A 25,287-nucleotide genomic window follows, 5' to 3' on the forward strand; every position below is an offset into this window, starting at 1 on the left:
AAAAAATAAAAAATAAAAAATAAAAAATAAAAAATAAAAAATAAAAACACCAGAAGCTTTCTCTCTTTCAAAGAGCTTCAGAAGTCAGCTGAAGTGGAATGGGACAAATGAGTTTGCAACACTTTCTTTCTTCATTAGCTAGTCTCTGTTTGATTAACAGATAATAGAAAAAGAGAAAAAAAGAATGTGAGAGTTGAACCTGAAATTATCAGAAACCCAAAGGCCACAACTCTCCCACAGGAGCAGCTGTTTCTTCTGAAAAATTCCTGCCGTTCATACGAAGATGGAAATAATATGATAGAAGATTGGCACATATTATTTTCCGACCAGGGGCTCACTTGATAATTTGAGGAACAGATTAGACTGTGAGTAAAGACGTGATTAAAACGTAAAATCAAAAGGGCAGCTGACTTTCTGACTTTCACTGCCTTGTGAACGGCCCATTCTCATAGCACTTTCTGTGCTTCCCTTTAGCTAGCTTAGCTCAAATAGACATAGCACTCAGTTTACATTCAGACTATTGCATAAGTGCTAAGTGATGACCACTAAAAGAAAAGGAAAATAGCTCCATGCTCTCCATCATGTCAGTGAGTTTCTAACGCATGCACTGATTCAGCCTGACTTCAAAGGTGGGTGCTTGGGTTCATAGATTCATTTGAGATGGAAGGGCCCCTTAAAGGTCATCTAGTCCAACATCCCTGCAATGAACAGGGACACCAACAGGTAGACAAAACCCTGGTCCAGCCTTAATTTGGCTGGATAGGGCATCTGCTGCCTCTTTGGGCAACCTGTTCCAGCGACTCACTACCCTGATTGTAAAAAACTTCTTTATATCTAATCTAAATCTTCTCTCTTTTAGTATGAAACCATTTCCCCTTGTCCTATTACAGCAGGCCCTGCTAAAGAGTCTGTCCCCTTTTTTTTTATGATACTACTTCAGGTACTGAAGAACAGCCTCAGCTCTCTCAGCCTGTCCTCATAGGAGAGGCATTCCATCCCTTGGATCATTTTTGTGGCCCTCCTCTGGACATACTCCAACAGATTTCTGTCTCTTCTGTACTGAGGTCTCCACATCTGGATGCAATACTCCAGGTGAGGCTGTACCGGCACAATGTAGAGGGGCAGGATCACCTCCCTTGACATGCTGGCCATGCTTCTTTTGGTACAGCCCAGGATACAGTTGATTTTCTGGGATACAAAGGCACATTGATGGCTCACGTCTTGCTTCTACCCACCAGTACTCCCAAGCTCTTTTTGACAGGGCTGTGATCTATCCCTACATCCCCCAGCTTGTATTAATAGTAGGGGGTTGCCATGACCCAGGGGCAAGACTTTGTACTTAGCTTTGCTGAATCTCATGAGGTGTTCCTACACCTACTCAGCCTGTCTAGGTCTCTCTGAATGTCATACCTTTCCAAGCCTATGGGTCAGGGCATGTCAACCACATCTCAAAGCTTGGTGTCATCTGCACACTTGTCAAGGGCGCAGTCAGTCCCACTGTCAGTGTCATTAATGAAGATGTTAAAGGGCACTAGTCCCGGAACTGACCCCTGAGGGGCACTGCTTGTCACTGATCTCCATCTGATATTGAGCCATTGACCATTATTCTCTGGGTACAATTTCATAAACAGTTCCTCACACTTTGAGCAGCCCACCCATCAAATCCTTACCTTTCCAATCTGGAGAGAAGGATTTTATGGAAGACCATGTCAAAGGCCTTACTGAAGTCCAGATAGACAACACCAGTGGCTCTCCCTTTGTCTACTGATGGAATTACATCATCATAAAAAGCAACAACGTTGGTCAAGCAGGACCTGCCCTTGATGAAGCCATGCTGGTTCTCCCATATCACCTCCCTCCATGTGCCTTAGCATAGCTTCCAGGAGGACCTGCTCCATGATGTTTCTCAATACTGAGGTGAAGTGTTAAAAGGTCTGTAGCTCCCTGGGTAAACCTTCTTAAAAATGGATGTGGCACTGCCTTTTTTCCAATCACCAGGGACTTCATATGACTGCCATGATTTTTCAAAAATCATTGAGAGTGACTTGGTGAGTACACTGGTCAGTTCCCTCAGAACTCCAGGGTGCATCTCATTGGCTCCATAGACATTCAGGTTCTTCAGGCAATTATGAACCTGGTCTTCACTTACAGTGGGACGGGCAACACTCCTCTAGTTTCCGCCTTCTGAATCATCAAGGACTGTGACCGTGTGTGGAGAAGTTGCTAGTGAAGACTGAGGCAAAGTAAGTAGTTGAGCACCTCAACCTTCTCCTTGTCTCCTGTTACTAGCCTGCCTGTATTTCTCACTAAAGGGAAGATGCCCTCCTGGACTTTCCCTTTCTAGTTGATGTATAGAAGACTATAGAAGCCTCTCTCATCCTTCTTTATGCCTCTAGCCAAGTCGAGTTCCAGCTGGGCCTTGGCCTTCCTGACCTTATCTCTACACAGCCTAGCAGCATCCCTATACTCCTCCTATGTTACCTGTCCCTGCTTCCACTGTCTCTGCATTTTCTTCTTGCTCTCCAGTGTAAACAGCAGGTCCCAGTTCAAGCATGCCAGGCTCTTGCCTTCCTATGCTGACTTCCTCCACTTGGGGATGGAGCACTCTTCCGCCCTAAGGAAAATTTCCTTAAAAATCTGTCAGGTCTGATCTACTCCCTTGTCCTTGAGGACAGATTCCTGGGGGAATAGAGAGGGGAAGTTGTTTTTGACTAACTCCCTGAAGAGATAGATCTTGGTTTTCCTAAAATCAAGCTTCCTGATTTTACTTTTTGCCTCAAGAGTGATATCCCTCAAGAGTGCAAAAGAGTCACGTGGTCAGTGCAGACCCAACAGTCCTCAATCCTGATGTCACCAATCAGTTCATTCTCACTGATGAGCAAAAAGTCACATATTGCATCCTCCCTGGTGGGAATGTCAATTCTGGATCAGGAAATCATCCTTGATAGATTCCAGAAGCCTCCTGGATCACTTACGGCTCATTGTGCTACTTTTCCAGCTGATGTCAGGGTGGTTGAGGTTCCCCAATAGCATGACAGTCTGTGAACGTGATGCCTCCTGTAGCTGAAGAAAGAAAGCTTCAACAAGTCACCTGTAGTAGACACCAAGCACAGGGTTCCCTTTGTTGCTTCTGTCTCTTACTCTGACCCATAGGCTTCTGACTCTTATGGCCAGTCTTCATGGACAGCTCTTTACACATTATTCCTTCTTTGATAAAGAGTGCAACACCTCCTCCTCCTCTCCTTCCTCGCTTGTCCTTTCTGAATAGTCACACTTCAGTCATGGAAATCATCCTACTAGGTTTCAGTGATAGCAACATCATAGTTTTTCAGTAACACAGTGGCTTCCAACTCTTCCTGTTTGTTTCTCAAGCTGCATGTGTTGGTGTCCAGGCACTTCAGCTGAGCAGCTGATTTTGTTAATTTCTTGGAGGATAACTCCTTAATACCTTAAAAAATAGACTCCGGAGCTTTCCATGGGGCTGAGGAGATCTGGAAGTGGTGTCAGCAGGAGAAATGCTGAGCCATTTCCATGTGCCCACAGGGAAAGGAAGAGTTGCAGAGGCTAGGTCCTGCTTGCAGCTCCAGCACAGGCAGGCAGGACACTGAGGGGGAGGAGGGCATGAAGAAATGTCTGAAACTATGCTTGCCATCACCCACTGGCAGAAGGAAGGAATTTGCTTTTAGGTTCAAGAGGTTTACTTTGAGAGGTGGCTGATGCCCAGGGCTTCTGGCATTTGGATCTGGGCTCCTAGGTGGTCTGTCAAGGAGTAACATCCAGCAGTTGATTGTACTCGTTCCAGACTCTTATACTTATTTCATTATGAAATCAAGTATACTTTCTCTGTGCCTGCACTATTATAAAATTTGAATAAAAATAGTATTTACTTAATATTAGTCACTTTAAAGTGCAAACAGAAGAAATTGTATGTTACTGATGGACCACTTGCATTTGTGCTGGTGACCCTGATCTCCTTCTGACTTCCTTCCCATTTTACACGGGTCACAAATTCAGCTCCTGCTCACGTTGTCTCCTGTCTGCAGTTAATGATGTGCCTGGTTGGAAAAGTGTTGCAGAGTGGTCATTTAATTCATTTTGATCAAAGTCTGCACCTCATATCTTCAATCAGAGTGAAAGTGCTTGGCCGGGTGCAGTGTGTTCAGTAATCAGTAGGGATAATGTACAAGCAATCCATCAGTGCTTGAAGCTGTTCTGTAGGGGCCTTCTCAGGGTCCTGAATTGCTTATCATAAGCAGAACTGATGCATTACATTTTGTCCCTAACTTTTCTAAAAAAATTGTGGAGTCATTTCTGGAATTATTCCAGTATAGCAGGCTAGCGACTAGTTTTGAGTCAAGGTCATGTTCTGTAGTTAGGCTTCTGATATCTTACTATAACATAAAACAACTGCTGCATTCCCCCTGCAGCCTTGGTTGGAGAAATATGCTCACCCACCCATCAAAGGTTCTGCGCACAATGGTAAGCACTGGAGCTTGGCCCCAGGGGCTATCATTGCTCACCTCCCCACTTACAGTGCTGTAGGTTTTTCATTGTAAACCCACCCAAGGGGAAAAAATGCAGAACTTTGCATCCTGAAATCCTCTGTGAGCAGAATTTAGACAAAGAATCTCCTTTCACTTTCCTGTCAAATTGCCTGAAGATTAACATCCATGAGGACTAAAAGAACAGCTTATTTTTAATATATATGTGGAAATTCGCTTCTGAGAGTTAAAAGCTGGGAAGCAGAAGGTTGATCCAGTTCTGATAGCTCAGGATCTCCCATCTACAAACAGGTGTTGATGAGACATCATGGCTTCTCCATCATGAGGAAAGGATGTTCCGTCCTGCACCATCCTGTAGCATGTGGAGTCCTCAGCATAATTTCTTCATTTTACATATTATGAATCTCAAACCATTAAATAATTCATCTGGTTATTTTATGCAGAATTTTTCCTCCTTCTAAGGGTAGTAGTCATAAATCATAACAACTTGCAAGAGGAAAAAAAAGCATTGCAAAATGCTAGTGTATTCCAGGGATGGAAATGCCATCTTTCACCCTGCTCTTTGTCTACTTTCTGTGTTATACTCATGCACAGATCACTTTTAAGTAATGTAAATAATAAAGCCTCACAAATCCACAGAATATGCCAATAACATATCGTGTGGATAAAACTGTCTTGTCCTTCATCCCTGGAGCCATCCAGACTCCTATAAATTTTGCAAAAGGATAGAAGGATAAATTTCAGTAGACTTCCCTTGTCAAATGGATCTAAGCTAAACTGTGAACAGCAAAACATAGCCACCAAGTGGTTTTTGGGAACTACATTTTTACAGCCGAAAATTTGTGCTAGAATTCATGAATGTACTCTAGCTTTTGAATTTATTTGCTATGTGTTAGCAATTAGCAAACAGATACTGATGTTTGAATCCAGAGTTCAACTGTGTTTCTGGAAAGTTTTTTTTACTTACACTTTCAGTTATGAAATCTATATGCATGATGGTGGAGGTACATGCATGTATATGCATACAGTCACATGTACATAAAGCACAGTTTCACACAATAAAAGTGCATCTACATCCAAACGTGTAGAACTCCAATCTTCTCTATAGAAGTCGGTAGTAGAAATGGCCCTTGATAATCTAAGAGATAAAAATAGGTCTCAACAAAATCAGTGTAGAGAAGGCATTATTTTGTCACCCTACCCTGCAAACTTCAGCATTCTGTAGGCGATTAATTAAAGCAGCCTTTGTGATTAAACTCCTTTGATTATTTTTTTAAATGAATAATGGTATCCTGGGGAAAGATCTCAAGACATGCACCACTAATACTGCATTAGGGACAGCATGAATCATAAAATAAGAGCATTCGAACAGAAGCATTTAGTTTTCTAAAACTGTCACAAGACAGATAGATCATTCCTTGAACGAACTCCTCCATTCTGCAGTTCTGTGCTGCAGAATTCATCAGCCCTGGCCAGAGAGATATCTTACTTAACAGCTGCAGTACACTTACCCCCAAAACATCATCCTGTTCCATGTTCTCATTCCTAATCTGATGTATGCAGCCTGCTTCATTTTCCAGCAGCATCCTGACTTCTCTGCTGGAAACAGTAACCATGTGGAATGACTCTTTTTCTGGGAGATGAAGCTGGTGTGAAGAACTTTGGGTGGCCCTCCCTCCCATGCATGTACTTTTCTTCTGGCTTACCAGAAGTAGAGAAAGATTTGTTATCTGCATGCACTGCAGACAGGAGGCCTGGTATAGGAAACCTAAGGGGGGGAAAGGCAACTGTCTCTTCTGACAATCTGACGTGAAAACAAATGTGTTAACCTAGAAATTCCATAGCTTTGGATATGTGTTCTCTTGTAGTTCTTCACTTTTTGGAATAAAAGAGATATATATTCATTTTCTTGCATCAAACTCTGTTAAAAACTTGATAAGTAAAATGTTTTTTTAGTGATTGAATCCAATTTGTGCATGAGACTGTGATACTTGTGGGAAAATGAGATCTGAAGAAAATTACTGGTAATTTTCTAACTAAATTAAATGCATTGTAAAGTTTCCAGTGATGTCTGAAGATTTTTTCAGCTCATGACCCGAAAGGGCAAAATACAAGTGCCTTCAGAGACCTTTTTCTTTCCCCTAGTTCTGCTTACATAGCCTTCTTACTGCAGGAAGCAGATAGTAGCAGACAGGGTGCTGTATGTTTCAGATAACTCTGCCATTATCTTATTTCTTGTGCTATCCAGAAGTGTTGGATAAGATGGGATTGAAGATATCCAAACGTAATACTGCCCATTTTTTGAAAAGAAAGAAAAAAACACAAACCATACAAAAACGTGTATTTGTTTCCTGGTGACTCATCTAAAAACTCAGGGAGAATGTGAGGAAGTGACTGATACAAACTGAGGAGATAAAGAACTAAACTGAATGTGAATAAGGGCATTTTATCTGATTGTCAAGAACATGCACCCAAAACAAAACAGTGTAATCTATTTTGTAAGTAAATCCATAAAACTACTGATCAAAGAGGATGCCCTAATGGTAAAAGGATAGATAACTGCATAATGACAGCACTTACCTGAAAGACATTTTTTCAAACATAAAGCTCTGTAAAGCAACCGCACACCAGAGCTGTATCTTAAGTGATAACAAAAATAAAAATCCATATCTAAATGGAACAAAAAAAAAATCCAGAACAAATGTGTCTTTGGAGGCCTCTGTCCCAGTGAGTAATTGTTTTGTTGTTCAGTGCATAAAGGATTGGGTTTACCCTTATCCTTCTCCTATACAGCAGGTTGTTTTTCTGATCACATCATTCTACTGTCACAACCCGCTAACCATTTTCTCAGCCACACAATATCTGTCAGGGAGCTGGAATGAACACAAGCTGGCACGTAACTAATTACTCATTACTTCATCTGCATTTATTGTTACATCTTCTTTCTTCTCCATGAAATACATAGGGTTATTTGAAACAAGATGAATTTATGGGAACTTTCTTGTTTTAGGAACAAGTAATTTTTATACTAAGCATTCACAAAAAGGCTCAAATCTCTTGGCATATCAAGATATTCCTCCACTGTTAATGTTTTCTTTTAAATTTGTTCTACAAAAATATTCAAAGCTCTCTAACTGCTTTCTAGCAACAGGATGAGTACTGAAGAATAGCAATGGTTGAAGAATAACAGCAGGTGTAAGAAAGGAGTTCAAATGATAAGGAGAAATTAGTACAACCTCATTCTTGGGTTTGTTTTCACAGTGCCATAATGCCATTCACCAAACCTTCTCTGTGGCCATTTTTTGCCAACACTTTGCTTCACCTTAATAGCTTTGACTTTGGTTACAGATTCCAGCACCATGACAGTCCCCTATTTCATAGAATCATAGAATGGCCTGGGTTGAAAAGGACCACAGTGATCATTTAATTTCAGTCCCCCTGCTATGTACAGGGTCACCATCCACTATTTCTACTTACACAAAGTAGGCTCTCTCCAATGTGTTGCTCCTACTCATCCATCTGAAAACATTTTTGCCTGCAGTGCCCTGATCCCACTATGGAGCTGTTTTAGCTGCTACAGAATGCTCACAGAACCTTCCAATACATATATTGGATGCTCTTGGGTGCACCTCTCATCTAGCCCCTGCAGTCACATATCCCTTCGTCTCCTGCTGCAGATTCTGTGGTGATGGAGGCCACCTGAGATCCTGAAGCAAATGTTGGCATCAGTCCGACTACTTGATAGTAAAATATAGTAAAATCCACCTTTAATGGATTCCCATTCTCCTTCACTTTTTGAATGTTCTAGACTAGATCACATCCAGCTAAAAATGAATCCCCATGAGAAAGGGGTTTGGTTTCCAACCAGCTCCATCCGTACCTCTGCAGCTCTCCTTGCACCTCTCTGAGGGTGAGATTTTATCCTCCGTGTGGAGAAGCAGCCCCTTTTCAGTCAGCTTGAATAAATTGTGTGACTGCACCCTGAGCTGGACAGGTACTGTCGTCGAGCTTTCTGCCACCACTTTCTCTTTCCTAGGCTGTCTTTCACTAACTCACTAGTTAATGAAAAAGACGCTTGGCTGTGTCATGCATCCCAGATGGGAGAAGGCATTTGAGGAGACTCGCAAACACTATTGTGTCCCTCATTGTTCCTTCACTATCCATAACATGCAGTCATACCATGAGCGCAATCATAGCTCACTACATTTTGAAGAACAAATTTTATAAACATTTATGGATTTTTCACTTCTACTGAAACATTCGTACTGAGGGAAACGACAGGCATGAACTACAGTCAAACTTTGGCACATTCTTTTTTGAAGTGGCCACTCAGTTCACAGTAAATTGTATTCACCCCTTGCATAATTTGGATTAAATAACCTACCCTAAACATAGGAAAAAGGGAAGGAAAAGCTCTCTACAGAGCAGCCTCAGAGATATGCAAAAATATGACAATTTTTCCATGTCATCATCTCCCTTATTTTAAATTAGTGAGATTCCTTCTTATCACAGGAAAGAGAAAAATAAGACCTGCCTTTTCATATATTATCTTTTTACATTTGATTGATAGATGTTTTTGTTAAACTTCTCCTTGTACACTATCAAGCAATTGTGGTCTGGGATATGTGACAAAGATGAACAAACACACCTGGAATACAGACACAATGAATAAAAACTCCTCCACAGATTTATTTAAACTAACAAGTTTAAATACAAGCAAGTTCACAAATATTTACAGAAAAAATAAAGAAATAAAAAGCATTATGCAAGGGGTGAGTTCAATATAGTGTCTGTTATTTTTTTGTAAATATGAATATATGAATGTTTGAAATAATAGAAATAAATATTTCTACTCCGTTTGGAAGATTACCACTTAAGCATAGAGTGCTTCCACTTCTACCTGTGCAAATCATTTTTGAAACAGCAGGTCTAACCTACTTTCCTAAAAGAAAATATGAATGGTATCTCTCTGCTTTAGGGAAAAAAGGGCTGTTCCTAGGCTGCTACAAGAATTTTCTAAGCCTACTACTCCTTTCTGAGTGGGGGAGGATCATAATATTATCATTTAAATCATCATTGTTTATAGGGGCTGCTCCAAATGTAATGCCTCCTATTTTATTATTGTTAGCACAGGACAGCAGAAGCAGATGTTGGAGGTGTGGCAATAAAGGCTGAACCACCCTGCCAGTATTCCATTACATTTTGTTTCTCTGTGACAGATGGCAGCAGAAGGGCAGTCTGACTGAATGGTGTGTGACACAGAATTATATATAAAGAAAAAGTGTCACTGGATTTCTCTATTTGAAAAAAAATGGCATCCACTGACGTTCATCAACACTTGCTGAATATTTATGGAGACCAAACTGTGGATGTGAACACAGTGAGGCGGTGGGTGGTACTTTTCAGCAGCAGTAGTTCTCCTTCACTGGTGCAGAATTTTATGAGCATAGAATGCAGGCTCTTGTTCATCTCTGACAAAAATGAACATCTAACGATGTTGTCAGATTTATAGCTTAGAATTTGCTTCATCAAATAGTGCTCTTCTGCTATTTATATCCGTTGTAGTTTTCACAGAACGAAATAGGAGGCGTCACTTTTGGAGCAGCCTACGTACGTTATTAACTGTTGTGTTTCCTTACAGAGATTGTGGGAAACAATGAGGACATAAAACGTCTTAAATTTTACATTTACTGAAAGAGAACCCAGTTCTTTTGATTCTTATGAGACTTTTTTTTAGTTAATTGACTGTCAGCAGTGCTAGTGGCCTGTGTAAAGATTTTCCATCCCAGCAGACAGGATTCAGTATCCGGTACAGCACACCAATATCAGATGATGTCATTTTTTTTCCCATCTTTCTGCTTGAAGAAATATATGACGACTTTAAGCATCATTTTAGACAATTAAATATTGCTAAATCAATTTTTAGAACACTGTTTGCTGGCTTTTTGTTTTCTCACTTATGTTCTCTTTGGGAAACATGAAAAAGAATTCCCCTTTAAATGCTGTCGTATTCCATATGACAGCCATTGTTTTATCTCCCCGGTGTTTTGAATGAAGCCAAAACTAACATGGCTTATTTTGTCGAGTAGGAACACTATCAGGAAAAATATAAGCTTAATTCCTACCTCATCCTGTCATGACAGTGCTTAACTATTTCTGTTCCAGCACTGTCCACAGACATTAATACAGCATGGGGAATAACAGTTATAACAGGAATAACAGTTATTCATTTGCTGCCACATTGAGCCAAGGGGAAACAAAAATGGTTCTTTTCTGTGAAAACTGAGAATAGGAATAAGTAACTGCCTCCAAAGCAAGTTACTGAAAAGATGCTTTGTAAATTTAGAAGGCCTCAGATTATGTCACATTGGCTTGGCAGATTTAAATATTAATAATAATGCTGTTATCATGATTAAAAAGTTTAACATTTAAAGATATTTTTACATAGCTTTATGTTCAGGAAATTTGACATTTATTATTTTTGATAGCAAATTAGCATAGGGTATACTGTAATATTTGTTCTTGCTTTTTGTAATAGTGCATCTGTGTCCTATTCACACTTATACCTGCATGAATCTAGAACAGCTGCAATGAAATCAGAGTTTGTATCCCAAACACACTGGGATGCTACATTGATTATAGCAGAATTTTACCAACATATGTTGGTAAGTAGAGGAGTCAAGTTAAGTGAATGTGAGTTGAGCTTAAGAACTGCATGAAAACTGTCCTTGAGCACAGTTCAGCATGAGAGGAGGAGCTCAGATGAGAGAGGAAGATGAATCATAGAATCATAGAATCATAGAATCATTTTGCCAATACTTCACTGTAATAGATTTGACTTTGGTTAGAGATTCCAGCATCATGGCAGACCCTTATTTCATAGAATCATAGAATGGCCTGGTTTGAAAAGGACCACAGTGATCCACAACTGAGTTTCAACTCCCCTGCTATTTGCAGGGTCGCCAACCACCAGACCAGGCTGCCCAGAGCCACATCCAGCCTGGCCTTGAATGCCTCCAGGGATGGGGCATCCACAGCCTCCTTGGGCAACCTGTTCCAGTGCGTCACCACCCTCTGTGTGAAAAAATTCCTCCTAAAGGAAAGGAACTGCTAAAGGTGGGACAGAGCTGTGCAGCGGCTCAAATGCAGACATGCAAAAGTGACACACATGAGGAGGCCACTGAAGAGGGAATCCAGTGTGAATGCTTTTGCAATAAGTTAGCACCTGCATCTCAATCCTTAACTAAAAGAATGTGGGTGGGATCTCCCTCCAGAAGTCTCCAGAGATGGCTTCATTTCTTTATTTAGCATACAGGGAATCAAAGGACTATTTTCCTAAGTGCTTAAAATAGTAGAAACAGTTTAAAACTCAAAGTTATGGATAATTGATCCAAAAACATCCCCATACCTCCCTGATCCTCCTGTCAGGTTTTCTGACATTCAACAGCCTTCTAGGGAAATATAACATATTGATATTCAGAAATCTCTCTTGTATGAAACAGGTTGATCAGATAATTTTTCCTGTTGGAAAATGATCATTACTTAAGGGAGTATTAATACGATGGTTCCCTGGCTGCTGGCCTGGAAGCCTTGCCAATGTGCAGCCAGTCAGCAATCTTTCTGTGAAGAATGCTGCATTTTTAAATTTTTCACCCTCAGTTAAAACAATTCTTTTCCTGCTGTGAAAATTTTAGTGGGAACCGATCTTTTACTTTTTGGCCAACTTTGCCTGTGTGTTGTTAAATATTTATGCTGATTACAACATATCAGTCAAGTGGCCTTGTGCAATGAACATTAGATTTTTATATTACTTCGACCTTCCCTAGACTGCATGAATATTTTTACTCTTGATCTCCCAATCATTTAAAAGAACAGAACAGAGATAATTTAGAAGAGTTAAGGAGCTCAAGTGCAGAATTTTACAGCATTGCCCCTATCCTATTGATCAGTTCTGTTTCATCCCAGTAATACACTTCGTGCAGCTAGGCAACGTACAAACTTGTTTTTTCCTTTCAAGAAGAATGTTGAAACAATAAAGGATAAGTCATACTGGCTGTATTGATTTGAGACAACCTTGATGTACAGAATCTTTTGAGATTCAAACATTTATCTGGAGGGCAAGGGAAATAACATTTTATTTGCTTCATTGGGCCTTATTGAGAGAAAATGATGTTAAGCATCTAAAAATTCTCAGCATAGTGGCAGGCTTTTAAAGGCAATGAGATAATTACAGAACATTTCCATATTAATCAATAAAATGAAAGACAAAAATCAATTTTGTCTGTGCAAGTGTGTGTGACACTTCCCTAAGAGCCATAGTATGGGATGGATACCTGCCAGCAGGGCTGGCCATGGGTTGATTATTTATGGCAAGGAAAAGCATTAAGTCAGCTCAGTGACAAAGTAGCAGGAAAGATATTATTCATGGGATATCTATTCAAAAATCTGGCATTGGTATCTGCAAAACGTTATTTCAGATCTTAATGACTATTGTGGTTTCCTACATAAAACAGGAGAAAAAAGTCTTTTGTTCGGAAGAACAAAAGGCTGAGTTTACCAAAAGAGCTGAGAAGCATCCAGATGTTCTCTGAGAGTTGTGAGAACCCTAAGGAATCTGTCACATAGTCTTGGGATTAGCAAGGAGTAAAGAAATGAATAAAATGTGACTCTAGTTTCATATTCCGCTTCCTTATTCCTGTACTGGAACAGAACCTCAACACCAAGTCACCCTCCCCCTGCCACACACTGTTTGACAATCTTTTTGAGATAGTAGAATGTTAGGTTACAAATTGGATGTTTTTTGAAAGCTTACATTTATAATTTAATATAAAACATAATATAAAAAATATAATTTAATATAAAATAATATAAAACAACTGCTGTATCCAGTTGTTATTTCAGTGTATATTTAGAAAATAAGCATTAACTTTTTTCTTTGGTGCTTTGTTCCTGCCTGAGTTGTTCCCAATATTTAGCTTGGGGTTTGTTTGTAGTTTGGTTTTTGGAGTGGCTTTTTGGGGATTTTTATTTTGACAATTGTTCAGGCTATAGTAGAATGATCTAGCTCCAATCAAGAAGTTGTTTTTTGAGTGATAATACTCATTTCAGAGTCCACTGTTGCCTAAAATACATTAGAATTTACTTATTTTTCTTATAAAGCACCATCACTTGGTATCATTTTACTCCTCAGACACACAGAACCACAAGATGCTTCTTGGATTTTCTGCAACAGTGTTTATCTTTCCTATCCTGAATAGTAAAACTAGTGCACCTAACAATTTACTCCCATTTCCAGATTACATATAATTTATGAGCTGGTTACAGCAGCAAAATCTTAAGCAGTGAGTCTTGTGTAATCCATTAAAAAGCCTTTGGAGCAAAATTTGTGCCGTTCTAAGCTTTCTACCACCAATTTAGGCTATAATCTTAACTTCTAGATACCAGAAGTGAATGGAAGCCCAGCCATACAATCACAGAAAAATTCTGGGTCATAGAGGGATCTGAAGAGATTCTCAGGTGTTTAATTTCTCACATGGTGAATAGAAACCTGTGCATTTTGTATTTTCACTCCACATCAATGTCCCCAGTCTTCAGACTATCTACTTTTAGGCACTTAAGACTGTGGTGAGATCCCCTTTGAGTGTGTGCTTTGTAGCCTAAGCAAAACCAGTTCACTTGGCCTTTCTCTGTCAGGTTTTCCAAATCTTTCATCATCTATGTGGCCCTCAACATTTCTCTGAAGGGCTAGAAAACATTTGATTTTCTTGAGGCAGCATTCAAGATCCTCTGCATTCCACAGTAGAGACTATGGAACGGTAGTGAACAGAAAATAAGAATGGCAAATTTGTTACATTTAAGTGAGTTTTTTAAAAACAATATAGAGGTCACCATGGCTATTCCTAGAGTTACTGTGTATAGACTAGATGCTGGTAAAAGGTGAAGTTATTCTTGAAATAACCAGTTTCTTAAAATAAGTTGCTTTAAAAAATGGAAAAGTATCATTTCTCAAGAAGACATAGTAGATAACTTATTTATTATATTTTCAAAAGAGTAAATTCTGTTACGTTTGGAAAAACTTAATTTTACTGCACAAAATTTAGGAATATAAGTAGGGTATAGAATGAAAATCAGTGCAGAGAGTATAATCACAGTAAATTTGGAATATGAGAAGACATTTGACATGGAAAATCTGAATTATAAATCAGTTGTCATGAAGAAGATAAGGAAATCAGATGAAACAACAGGCTCAAGGCAATTTTCTGAGTTAGGGATTTGGGTCAAATATGGTCTCTGCAAAACAACACAAATTAAATCCTAATTTAAAGGTTTGATTCATTCTGGACAACACAATACCAGTAAATTCTTTTAAAGATAAATAAAGAAAACAGCAAAAGACCCAAGGAAATCACTCAAATAAATGATAAAAAAGTTTTTTTAAAAAAAAAGAAGAAAAGAAAGGCAAGCATGGAAAGTGTGATACAAACTGAATGAGAGATACAAACTGAATGAGAGTATGATAAATGTCTACAAGTGTCTGAAGAATATATAAAAGTCATACTGTTTAAGATTGCTTATAGGAATAATTCAGTGAAATTAAGCAGCAAAAAAGACATACAACACATGACTTGAAAAATATTCCAGTGAGGTAGAATAGACAATGAAATAACTGTAAAAGAGTGCTGGTAGACTTTCAGTGTTAGCAGTGGAATGGCTAAAAAGATCTTTGAGGCTCTACTGTCTGTGATCCTACCAACATTCCATGAACATTTATATTCAGGAGAGTTTTATTACTGAATGAAGATACTGAATAAGAGATGTTAGTCTTCAACCATTTGAGCACCTCTCATCAAAGGAGAGTGAGAAAGATGCATGTTTTTAAAATGTCCCAAAAGACTTATCTTAAAAGAATTACACAAATGAGTATATATTAATTCAATTAAATGAACAGGCTATAGCAGGAAGCATATGGGCATGTATCAATAAGAGCTATTTTATTTACTAACTACATTTTCTGTAGCTGATGATGGGACTATTTAAACATCTCTTGGCATAAGGAAAAAGCAATAAGACAAATATTTTATAAATGTGCTGCATTTTATTCATTGATTTATGTCAGACATTCAGACAGAACTCTCAGAAATATTTGACAGTAACATTTGCTTGAAGTCTGCTTCAGAACATCTTGCATTCAGCTCCCATAGGGTAGCAGAATCATAAAAGCAGATTATCATTTTGCCTGGTCTTTGCTCCTTTCTTTCTGCACATGTGAAAAAAAACAAGACATCATCTGACAACAGTATATTCAATTATTTAGAATCACTTGAAGTTATAGAAAGACAAAGAAGAAAAATGATTTTAATATGGTTATTTTTTTCAGTACATGGAGGAAATGTCTATGTTATACAGAATGCTGAAAAAATTTAGGGAACCTACAGTTCAACCTACAAAATTCATTTTGTTGCTATCAGCAACGATAAGATCACAACCGCCTGCCAATATATTTTGCATGCATACACTGTACATGATATGAAAGTGATTTTTTTGAGCTGTTATAAATAAAAGAGAATGTTAGAGAACAACCTGGTGGAAGTGATAAGAAATTCTCCGCTATTATTGGGTAAGGGAAAAGTTAGCTCATTGGTAACATGGGCAACTTTTTCTTTCTTGTGAGATCAATAAGTGGTCTTGCCATGAATCAAAATGGCCATATAGCTGGTAATAAATATCAAAAACCGTAATATTAAATCTGCAACTGAAAGTAAATATTGATAACCATTTGCCCAGGGAGGTGGTGGAGTCGCCGTCCCTGGCAGTGTTTAAGAGGCGTCTGGATGAGGAGCTGCAAGATATGGTTTAGTGCTTGTGGTAGCAATGGTGATGAGGGGAAGGACTAGATGATCTTGTAGGTCCTTTACAGCCTTGTGATTCTATGATTTTATGATTCTATGACTCTATAATAATTAATCAGGTCTGATGAGCTAAACATATTTTTCTCAGTTTGCCTTTGTAGTTAAATACAGATCTACCTTAGTAAATAATCTTACTTTGATGTTGGTAAGTGATTATCCAAATAGAAAACACTGAGATTCCCTTTATGTAAATGAAACATGAATTTTAAGAAAAGTAACTCCCACCTTCTTAAAAAAAAAAAAAAAAAAAAAAAAAAAAAAAAAGGAAAGCTTCAAAGGAAGACTGAGGATTTTAATGCTATTATGTTAATAATGTGTGGAGCTTAATGACAGTTGCAGGGGGAAATCTCTCAATTAAGTCTCATCAGAAAAGAATAGTACAGTGTTCTCATATGAAGAGTAATGTGAAAAAAGGTAAGGTAGACCCTAAGAAAAACACCAGTATTGGCATCACTTCTGCGTTTTATACTGGTTTTCTGAGAAAAGATTTCTTAGCACCTCATTAAACGTGAGGTGGAGTTTTACTTTCCTGTTTTTGAATTTCTTTAGTAAATCATAATCTAGCTGTAAAAGTTTTGGCAGAGAATTACACAAATGTCTTTCTGCTGTTATTATATTTCCAAGAAGTCAGTGTGTGCCTACAATTCACTTCTCAATTTTTCTTTTTTTATTTTGCTTCATTAATTTACCATCCACTGCTCCAAAGACTTTATGGGCATTATTTATATTTAGTGTCACAATAGAAAATTCAGTGAGTTTTACCTACATGATGCAGTAAATACTACCCAGACTCCTGCTCCTCTCTACCCTTGGTCAGAATGTTGGTAAAGTACTGAATGAGCAGTGCTTAGTAGTCTAGCTTATTATGGTTACATCCTTTTTCTGAACTGCAATTGCAATGCCTAAGGTCATGGTAAACCACAATAAGGTGCTCTTCCGTTTTCAACTAATCTCTTGCAGTCCACTGACTTGTGCATAAACAAACCCTTTGAAGCTTCCCAAATAAAGTTACTCTTTATATTTTTTCACAAAGAATGATATGAACAAGAACTTCACATTCCTTGATAAATGTTAGATCAAATTTACAAAAAAATAGAAACCTCCCAAAAAGAAATTTCAGAAGAGGTTTCTCTCCCCTTTTTCCTTGAAACAAAATATACCTTAAAATTTCATGATGGATGTGAAATTCAGTAATTTAATGATTTTGTTTTTAAAGCATTTATCCACAGATGCTTCTCTGGATTCCTCTGAGGAAAGCTCAGCCACTGGTGAGATCTCACTGATAATTTAAAAGTAGGACAACAGAGGTGTGCATGAAAGGAAAAAATGAAATCATAGCCAAATAATTCAGGCCACAAAAATTGTCAGATTTCTCATAAATCAGTGTGTTCTCTTTTCTTTTTGTTTCAATCTGCAACAGATTGCCCAAGGAGGCTGTGGATGCCCCATCCCTGGAGGCATTCAAGGCCAGGCTGCATGTGGCTCTGGGCAGCCTGGTCTGGTGGTTGGCGACCCTGTACATAGCAGGAGGGTTGAAACTGGATGATCTTTGTGGTCCTTTTCAACCCAGGCCATTCTATGATTCTGTGATTCCATTATTCTATGGTTCTATAAAATGTAACATTAACAGGAAGATAGCACTTTTGGTATCAAAATAAGTCAAAAAGACATTGTCTTGATGCAGCTCATAGGAAACAGAGGCAGACTCTTCTGTATTTATTTTCTATCTATTGTTTTGCCCAGACATGTTCAAGGTTCACTAAACCTCATCAAACGTGTCCTTCTGCATACTTAAACAGTAAATGACAGCATAGTGATCAGCTGTGTTTTGTTCTTCTCATTGAAACATCACTTATAAACTACTTTTAAAAAATCTAAATTTTTTTTTTATTATTTGAAAAGTAAAAAGAAAATATCTTTCAAATCTCATGCATTGGTTAGAATGAGGCAATGTACTTCTAAGGCTGGTTGTCATAAACATATGTTATTTGTTTGCATAGATAAGGTAGTAGAAATGCATTTTAAGCTGCTGTGTTCAGCCAGCAGAGACATTTCTGGGGTCCCAGACACCATGCTCCAAGATTCCAGTACTTGGGTTTTTTCACTGTATCAGGGAGGTGTCCACTCCTGTTTTCAGTGGCATGCACCTAGCAGGAGATTCTGTGTCACTTACAGTGACTTAATGTGCCATATGGTCTGTGCCTTCTCAGGGCTCTTTTGCAAGCCCATGTCCGTCAGTGAGCAATTAGTTGGGGGGGTTGTTTCCAAGTTGCTAACAAGCCTGCAAAGCAAGACTGAATTAACTTAAACTGAATTCTTGAATGACTGCAGATAGATGCCAGCTTTTTGTCAAGCACTGTAGTATATGGAGAAGGAAACCACACTTAGCCCAAGCAATGCATATTTTGAAAAAAATGGAAAGAAGATAAAATCAGAGAATAGACATAATTATACAACACTGTCTGAGTTTATCAACAAAAAAACAGTCAATTAATATATTATTTTTCATTTATTACACAAACTGTAATTAAGCTCTCACTAATAACTGAGCTGAGTGAGAAATTATTCAACCCATACTTACCAGTCCTACTGAACCAAATTATGCTTTGAGTTCAAGGGTTGGTTCTTGACAATTAAGATTTTAAAACAAGACATATTGATTTTCCTAACTTCATTTTGAAAGCATTTCATCTTCTCCTATAATAATACAATAATTTTAGGAGTAAAAACAGACTTGGGACAGGACACTGTATATATGCTGTTACATGATTATAGACTCGATGAGCTATGAACTGTGAAGAATCATAACACCATTTTGAATGACCTCTTATAACTCTGAGACGATTAAATTTCATTTGATTTTCTTTAATTCAATCTAACAGGTTTTATTTAATTAAATTGCATAGAATATGTTGTGCATGTACATTGTATGTATTCATACAGAATTATGCAAGTGAATAGAATGGTGTAGTAATAGATTTATGGTTGTGGCTAGCAAATAAGATGATAAAACCTAATGAGTTGAGGGAATATTTTCCAAGTGAGGAATTCATCTAAAGAAAACACACTGTTTTTTCCTAGAGATCAATGTTAAGAAAATTCAGCCTGAATCTTAGTTGGAGAGCTAGCTCAAAAATTCAGAAGAGAGAGGCTACTACCGTAGTGATTCTGTTTCCAAAAGGCTCACACACTCCCAAATAATATGATTTCCTCACTCTTCAAAGCTTCTTTCAGTCAAGGTCTGTCAGATATCACCCAGATAGGTTTGACTTAATGTTAAGGACAACAATGGTTAGAGAAAAGGTAGTAGGAAGAATTCAGTCAGACAAAGACTGAGACAATCATTTTGCAGTTCACAGAAATGTCATTTACTCATTGTCTTTTGCTTTGGCTGAGCTGGTACTCGTCCCAGAAGGAGGCAGGAGTAACTCATCAGTCCAACCACCACTAAATCATCAGTGGCCCCACACATCTTGTTGAAAACAAAAACACCACTTTTCAGTTTATACAAGAGCTTACCTAAATTTTGCAATCAACAAGGGCTTCTAGTCTGATCTGGGCCCTAAAATGAGCCTTCAAGTAGCATAGCCACTTGAATGAGCCTTGGAAATAATGTAGGATAAACCCATTTTATCTTAGCCCTTCAGAACTTCTTTTCTATTTTACATGGGGCTATAGCCCATGTGGCTGAAACATATACTTGACTCTAATATTAAGTTGAACCCAAGCTCTTGAAACTACCATCAGTTCTGCAACTAGAATATATCTAACAAGGAAGTTCAACACAGCAAAAGGCTCAGAGAGATCTATGACAGCCAGGAATTAACTACACTCCTCAGCTTTATGCATTCCCAGAACGAAGACTAAGGCTGCTATTATAATGCAAAAACTCAGGTTATGAACGGAAGCTGATGTACTGAAAGGTGTTTTTTTTTTCTAAAATTACCAATTGTCTAACCAAAGAATAGATTTTAGTTTATATATATTTTAGTACTATTCATTTTGAAGTTGATGGCACTTTGCTTGAGATAAGGCTGTTCTGACAGTTGACACTGTGATTCCTGTTCAGTCAAGGATGATGCATTTTTCTGTCACATAGTTGAGATTCCTTTTCAAGACTTAATTCAGAACTAGCAATCCTTATCATCAGAACAAACAGTAAGTGAACTAATGCTACCACTTGAAGGATTCTCATACCAACAGTTACCTATTTACTGACCTCTATTTCAACAAAGTCCCTTATCTCAAACATGTACTTGAGCTCAAAAGCAGGCTTGTTCAGCTTGTTAGTTTCCAAATTAAACCACATTGGAGTAAAGAATTACCTGTCCTTAAATTAAGATGTGAGCTACTCTTGTAATGAATAAATAACACCAATTCTTTTATGCATAAACTCCTAAGACTAAACAAAGCGCCTCCAGAATCCAGCCACCACTTTTGCCAGAACACTGCTTACTCGTAGTTGTGGCAGCTGGGATTTAGGCTGATCTCATTACTTGTAAATTTCAAAGATATAAATGTCTTATAGAAGACATTATAAATTTGTGGGGAATTAAATCCTTTACACTGGACCATACTTCCATCTGTGGAAAAATAAAATGCATGCATGTGCAGGTATATATATATGTGTGTGTGTGTGCCTATGAAAGTATATAACTTTGTATGTGCATAAAATATGTTGGTTCTTCTATCAGAGTTAGGTGCAGTTTTCATTAAGCATCCCATTGAAAAGGGTTTAAACTAAAGCACTTCAAAATAACAGGCTGTCAAAATAACACCTCTGTTTGAAACTGAATTGCTTTCATCTCACCATTTCTCACAGGTAGTGGCAAGTGTAAAACACCCCACTCCAAAAAAGAGGCATGCCCCTCTTACTAGCCTGAAAGTACAGTGACATATTAGACCTGAAATTACAGAAGTGCTTAGGTAAAAAAATGCTAATTTCAATTTCAGTGGGATATTTAGACACTCACTGATTGCACATAAACTATTAACATGCTGTGACCCTCAGGTTAGGCTGTGCATAGATTTTTGCTTCTCAGCTACTCTTGTAAGACACCAGCATCTTCTTCCCTACATCCACAGGTGCATGCTTCTGTGGGAAGGAAGGAGACAGCCATGCAAACAGGAAAGGAGCCCCAGGACTTTCTAGCCAAGTGCAGGGATAGCACTGCCATCAAAGCGATGGAGTGCTCCATGCCTCTTGGCACAGCTTTGCAGGACTGGTACTTTCTGCAGCAAAGAACAAGTGAGGTCTGTTTTAGGAGGAGGCCTGCTTAGTACATTTTGAAGCCTGAGTTTGAGAGATAGAGAGTATGCAAAGGTTTTTGTTTATTGTGTTAATATTGCTTGTGGGTTTAAATGTACGTTGATTCTGGAAGTCTTAGATGCTTACATAGGAGAGGAAAGAAATGTGATGTTCAAAAGCATAGTATAAATGCAGTATATCAGATGACAGAAACTGTGCTGTCTGTGTCAATGGACATGAGATGTGGCAAATCTGTTCTTACTGTTGTTAATTTCACTTCAGTTGCTTTGTTTTTACTTGTTAGTGAACTCTCCCAGCTACAATTGTTTTTGAGAGGGTCTCAAAAGCAAATTAAGTAAACAATTCTCAATTCTCTTTAACTTCAAAAAACAAAGAGTATATTTTCCTGCATAAACCTCTCAACTACAGTTTGAAATGCAGCAGGGTGAACATGGTTATACCTATATACTATGGCAGAAATCCAATATTCATCTGTGGTACGTATTGAGAGAAAATGAGATCATTAAGGTTGGAAAGAACAGCTGCTTTAATTATAACACCATAATATATCATATCAAAGTATTCATCATCTCACACAGCCCCCAAGAACATATGCCAGGGATTCATTTCTATCATCTTGCTACTTCTTGGGACAGAGAACACATAAGCACACTCCAGAGGTCTGGCTGCTTCAAGTGGTGTGATGCTGTGTAAAATAATTGCACCCCAAGCTCGATAATGCTATGGCAACTACTATTAATCTAACTTTTACAGTCCCTGTTCCTCTTTCAATGGTGGTGGTGGAAAGGGGAGACATTCCTGCTGATTGGGATCTACACTGCAGGCAGGTTTCCCACTGTCACACATCCTCATACTGCTGTCTGGAGCGCTCGGTCTGCCTGAGGCACCTGAAGGTACCTCTTCTTTAAGGGAATGGCTGCTTTGTGTTTTAACAGATGCTATGCTTCTGGTAGCGGAGAGATTAGAGGGACCATTCAACATTGAATCAGTCATGGATCCTATTGATGTCAAGATTTCTGAAGCCATCATGAACATGCAAGAAAACAGCATGCAGGTGTCGGCAAAGGTACTGTGTGGGTCACGCCTTCTCTGTTGCTCACTATCACAAGGAGGAGAAAAAAACTTATCCAGCACTTCTTTTCTGCCCAGGCCTTAAGAGAGATTGTCCAGACAATAGAAATTACATTTGTTCATTCAATAGTTCACTGGGATGCCTTTGAATCCTTTGTCTAGTTAAACAAGCCTGAAGTTTTTAAAATGAAGACAATGGGAGAAAAGTGTCATTTAGCAAACTTCAAATTAATAGTTGCAAGAACTCTGGGGAAAACAGACACTGCTAAAAATTAGAGGTAACTGTAATACTCAATACTCAGCAGAGTGCACTCAGTAAGCTCTGCCTGTGCTTATCTGTGATTCCCCATATTAACATCCACACACATTTTGATCTGTTTAGGTCAGGCTACAGCACAATGTGTTTGAGGTGAACAGAAAATGATCCGTTTAACCTCCTTTAATATCCTCTCCAGGGAAATATCATTACATTGGACAGCCTCTGATTAGCAGACCTCAGTTTGATGGAGTTTTGTCTGGATTCTGACATAAAGATAAACAGAGTTAATGATACCAGCGTCCTCCTTTCCATTTTTAGTGTGTCTGTGTACACAGACCACCGCCACCTCTGAACCCCATATTAATAAGGTCCTTTGAATTCAGTAGCAGGTGCTGTTGAGGCAGCAGTCACCAATTAATGTCTTTTCCTTAATATGCATCAGTGCACTGCAGTTAACAAAACTGAAAGTCAACAGTTTGCCAGGTTCTCTGCATTGAGAGTTTCCACCCACATGGATTTCCCAGCAGCCAGTTAGGTGCTGGCGAGATGGCTACCTGAGTCGGTGAGTTTCCGTTGTTTGAAAGGAAGTTGCCATGGCTAGGAAAATTGTGGGGATAAAAGGTTAATATTCTTCCTGCCAGTCCAAAATTAGATTATTTTACAGGCCCACTGCTGTGGGATTATAAAAATTTCCTTCAAGACGCTATTACTTTCAACTTCCCTGAAGTTACTTGGATTTTGAAAGTAGTCTACATCCTGAGCAATGAGACTTTGTTCTGGCAGCAGTGATCAATGAGTTTATCAGCCAAACATTTGGGGAATCAAAGGCCAGCTTCAGAAAACTCAGCCCTTACCTCAGAAAAGAAACAGAAAATATTTTCACTGAAAGCTGACCAAAGGCTCAGGTGTATTTCCTTTTCATTTGCTCCAATATCACAGCTTTTCTGTTAGTCAGGAAACTGCATTCCATGCCAGAATCCAATGACATCACCTTGGCACAAGCTCATCACACTACTCATTTGCAATAGAGGAGGCTGTATGTCATATCCCTCAGAAATATTTTATTTGCTGTAAAGGTTAATAAATCACTGAAATTCCATTTGCACTCTAAAGTTTTTCTTCTAAGAGAAATCTTATCCAATATTTTCTCAAAACTATATCAGTGAAATTTATTTTTCCACATTTTCACAGATAACTGAGCTGTCTTTGCTTGAGGGGCTTTTGTATTTTCTGTTAAGACCATTATTCTCCAGAAATGCATTTTCCTTGTTTTCCTAGGTTACATCCCTCTTTTTTCATGCCCTGACACATAGAAGTGTTTTATTATTCAAGTATGAGAGAGCAAAGTCTTGGGGTTCAGTTCTGTGATCTTCTACGTCTGTCATGTCAAATCTATAGAGATGATGTATGAGCAGACTTTGCACCATTCATCTATTGCCTAATTTTTCTCCCTTATACATACTGACCACTTAGACCTTCAGTGAAAATGACAGATACCTTACCAGATGTAATGGGGTGCACAGAATGCAATTGCAGATCTAATGTAGGAGAAAAGCCACGCTTGTCAAATATTCTGAGTCTCTACTCAGCAAGCTTCAGGCAGGGTGTTGAAATCGTGCTATTTTCTCTTTTTTCAAACAATTTTGTACCTTGCATTTGACTGTATCCACTGAAAATGTGGTGACTGGAAAAAATCACAGCCTATTTTCCACAAGTCAGTCAATGCATTTTTACAATGGGAAAATGATGATGCACTAACATCATGCTTGCAACACCCACATACACATACATTATTCTTCACCATTGACATGCATCCTTTCCTAACTGAAAATCTGTCTGATGTCTACAAAGAGTCTCTAAGCTTTGTTCAGTAGCACTTAAGGCCATTTTATATTTTTTTTCTCTCTTCAAAGGAATGGGAAAATTTACAACAAACAGTAGTTTTTTCAAGTAACTCTCACTAATCTCATCTCCTTTTCAGACAGAAGACCCAGAGATCAATTAAACTAATATCCATCCCTCTCCTTTTTCAAGCATTTGAGTAAATTGCTCTGTTCCAAAAGTCATTCCCATTAAAACTATCAGTTTGCCTTTGTTTTGCAAGATATATGTTTTGCATTATACCATCTGCAATTATATATTGGAATTTATTTGAGAAAAATATGTTAGGTATAATAAATTTGCTGTACATTACTGTGCATAGGGAGGCAAAATTCAATGATGTGTGCTTTCCAACATAATAATTGTATTACAATATGCACAACCTATTCAGAACTA

The 25,287-nt window shown here is 38.4% G+C and overlaps 1 protein-coding gene across 1 annotated transcript in view; it reads left to right on the forward strand.

The window, feature by feature from the left end:
- Nucleotides 1-25,287, forward strand: part of GPC6 (glypican 6) — a 738,606-nt gene that overhangs the window by 647,712 nt on the left and 65,607 nt on the right. Inside the window, exon 5 of the mRNA XM_042867958.1 lies at nucleotides 22,616-22,746. Coding sequence (XP_042723892.1) covers nucleotides 22,616-22,746 — 131 coding nt within the window. The remainder of the gene's footprint in view (nucleotides 1-22,615; nucleotides 22,747-25,287) is intronic.

This window comes from Lagopus leucura, unplaced genomic scaffold (genome assembly GCF_019238085.1).
Source record: "Lagopus leucura isolate 7727_CA_CO unplaced genomic scaffold, USGS_WTPT01 Super-Scaffold_100001, whole genome shotgun sequence".
Lineage (NCBI taxonomy): Eukaryota > Metazoa > Chordata > Aves > Galliformes > Phasianidae > Lagopus > Lagopus leucura.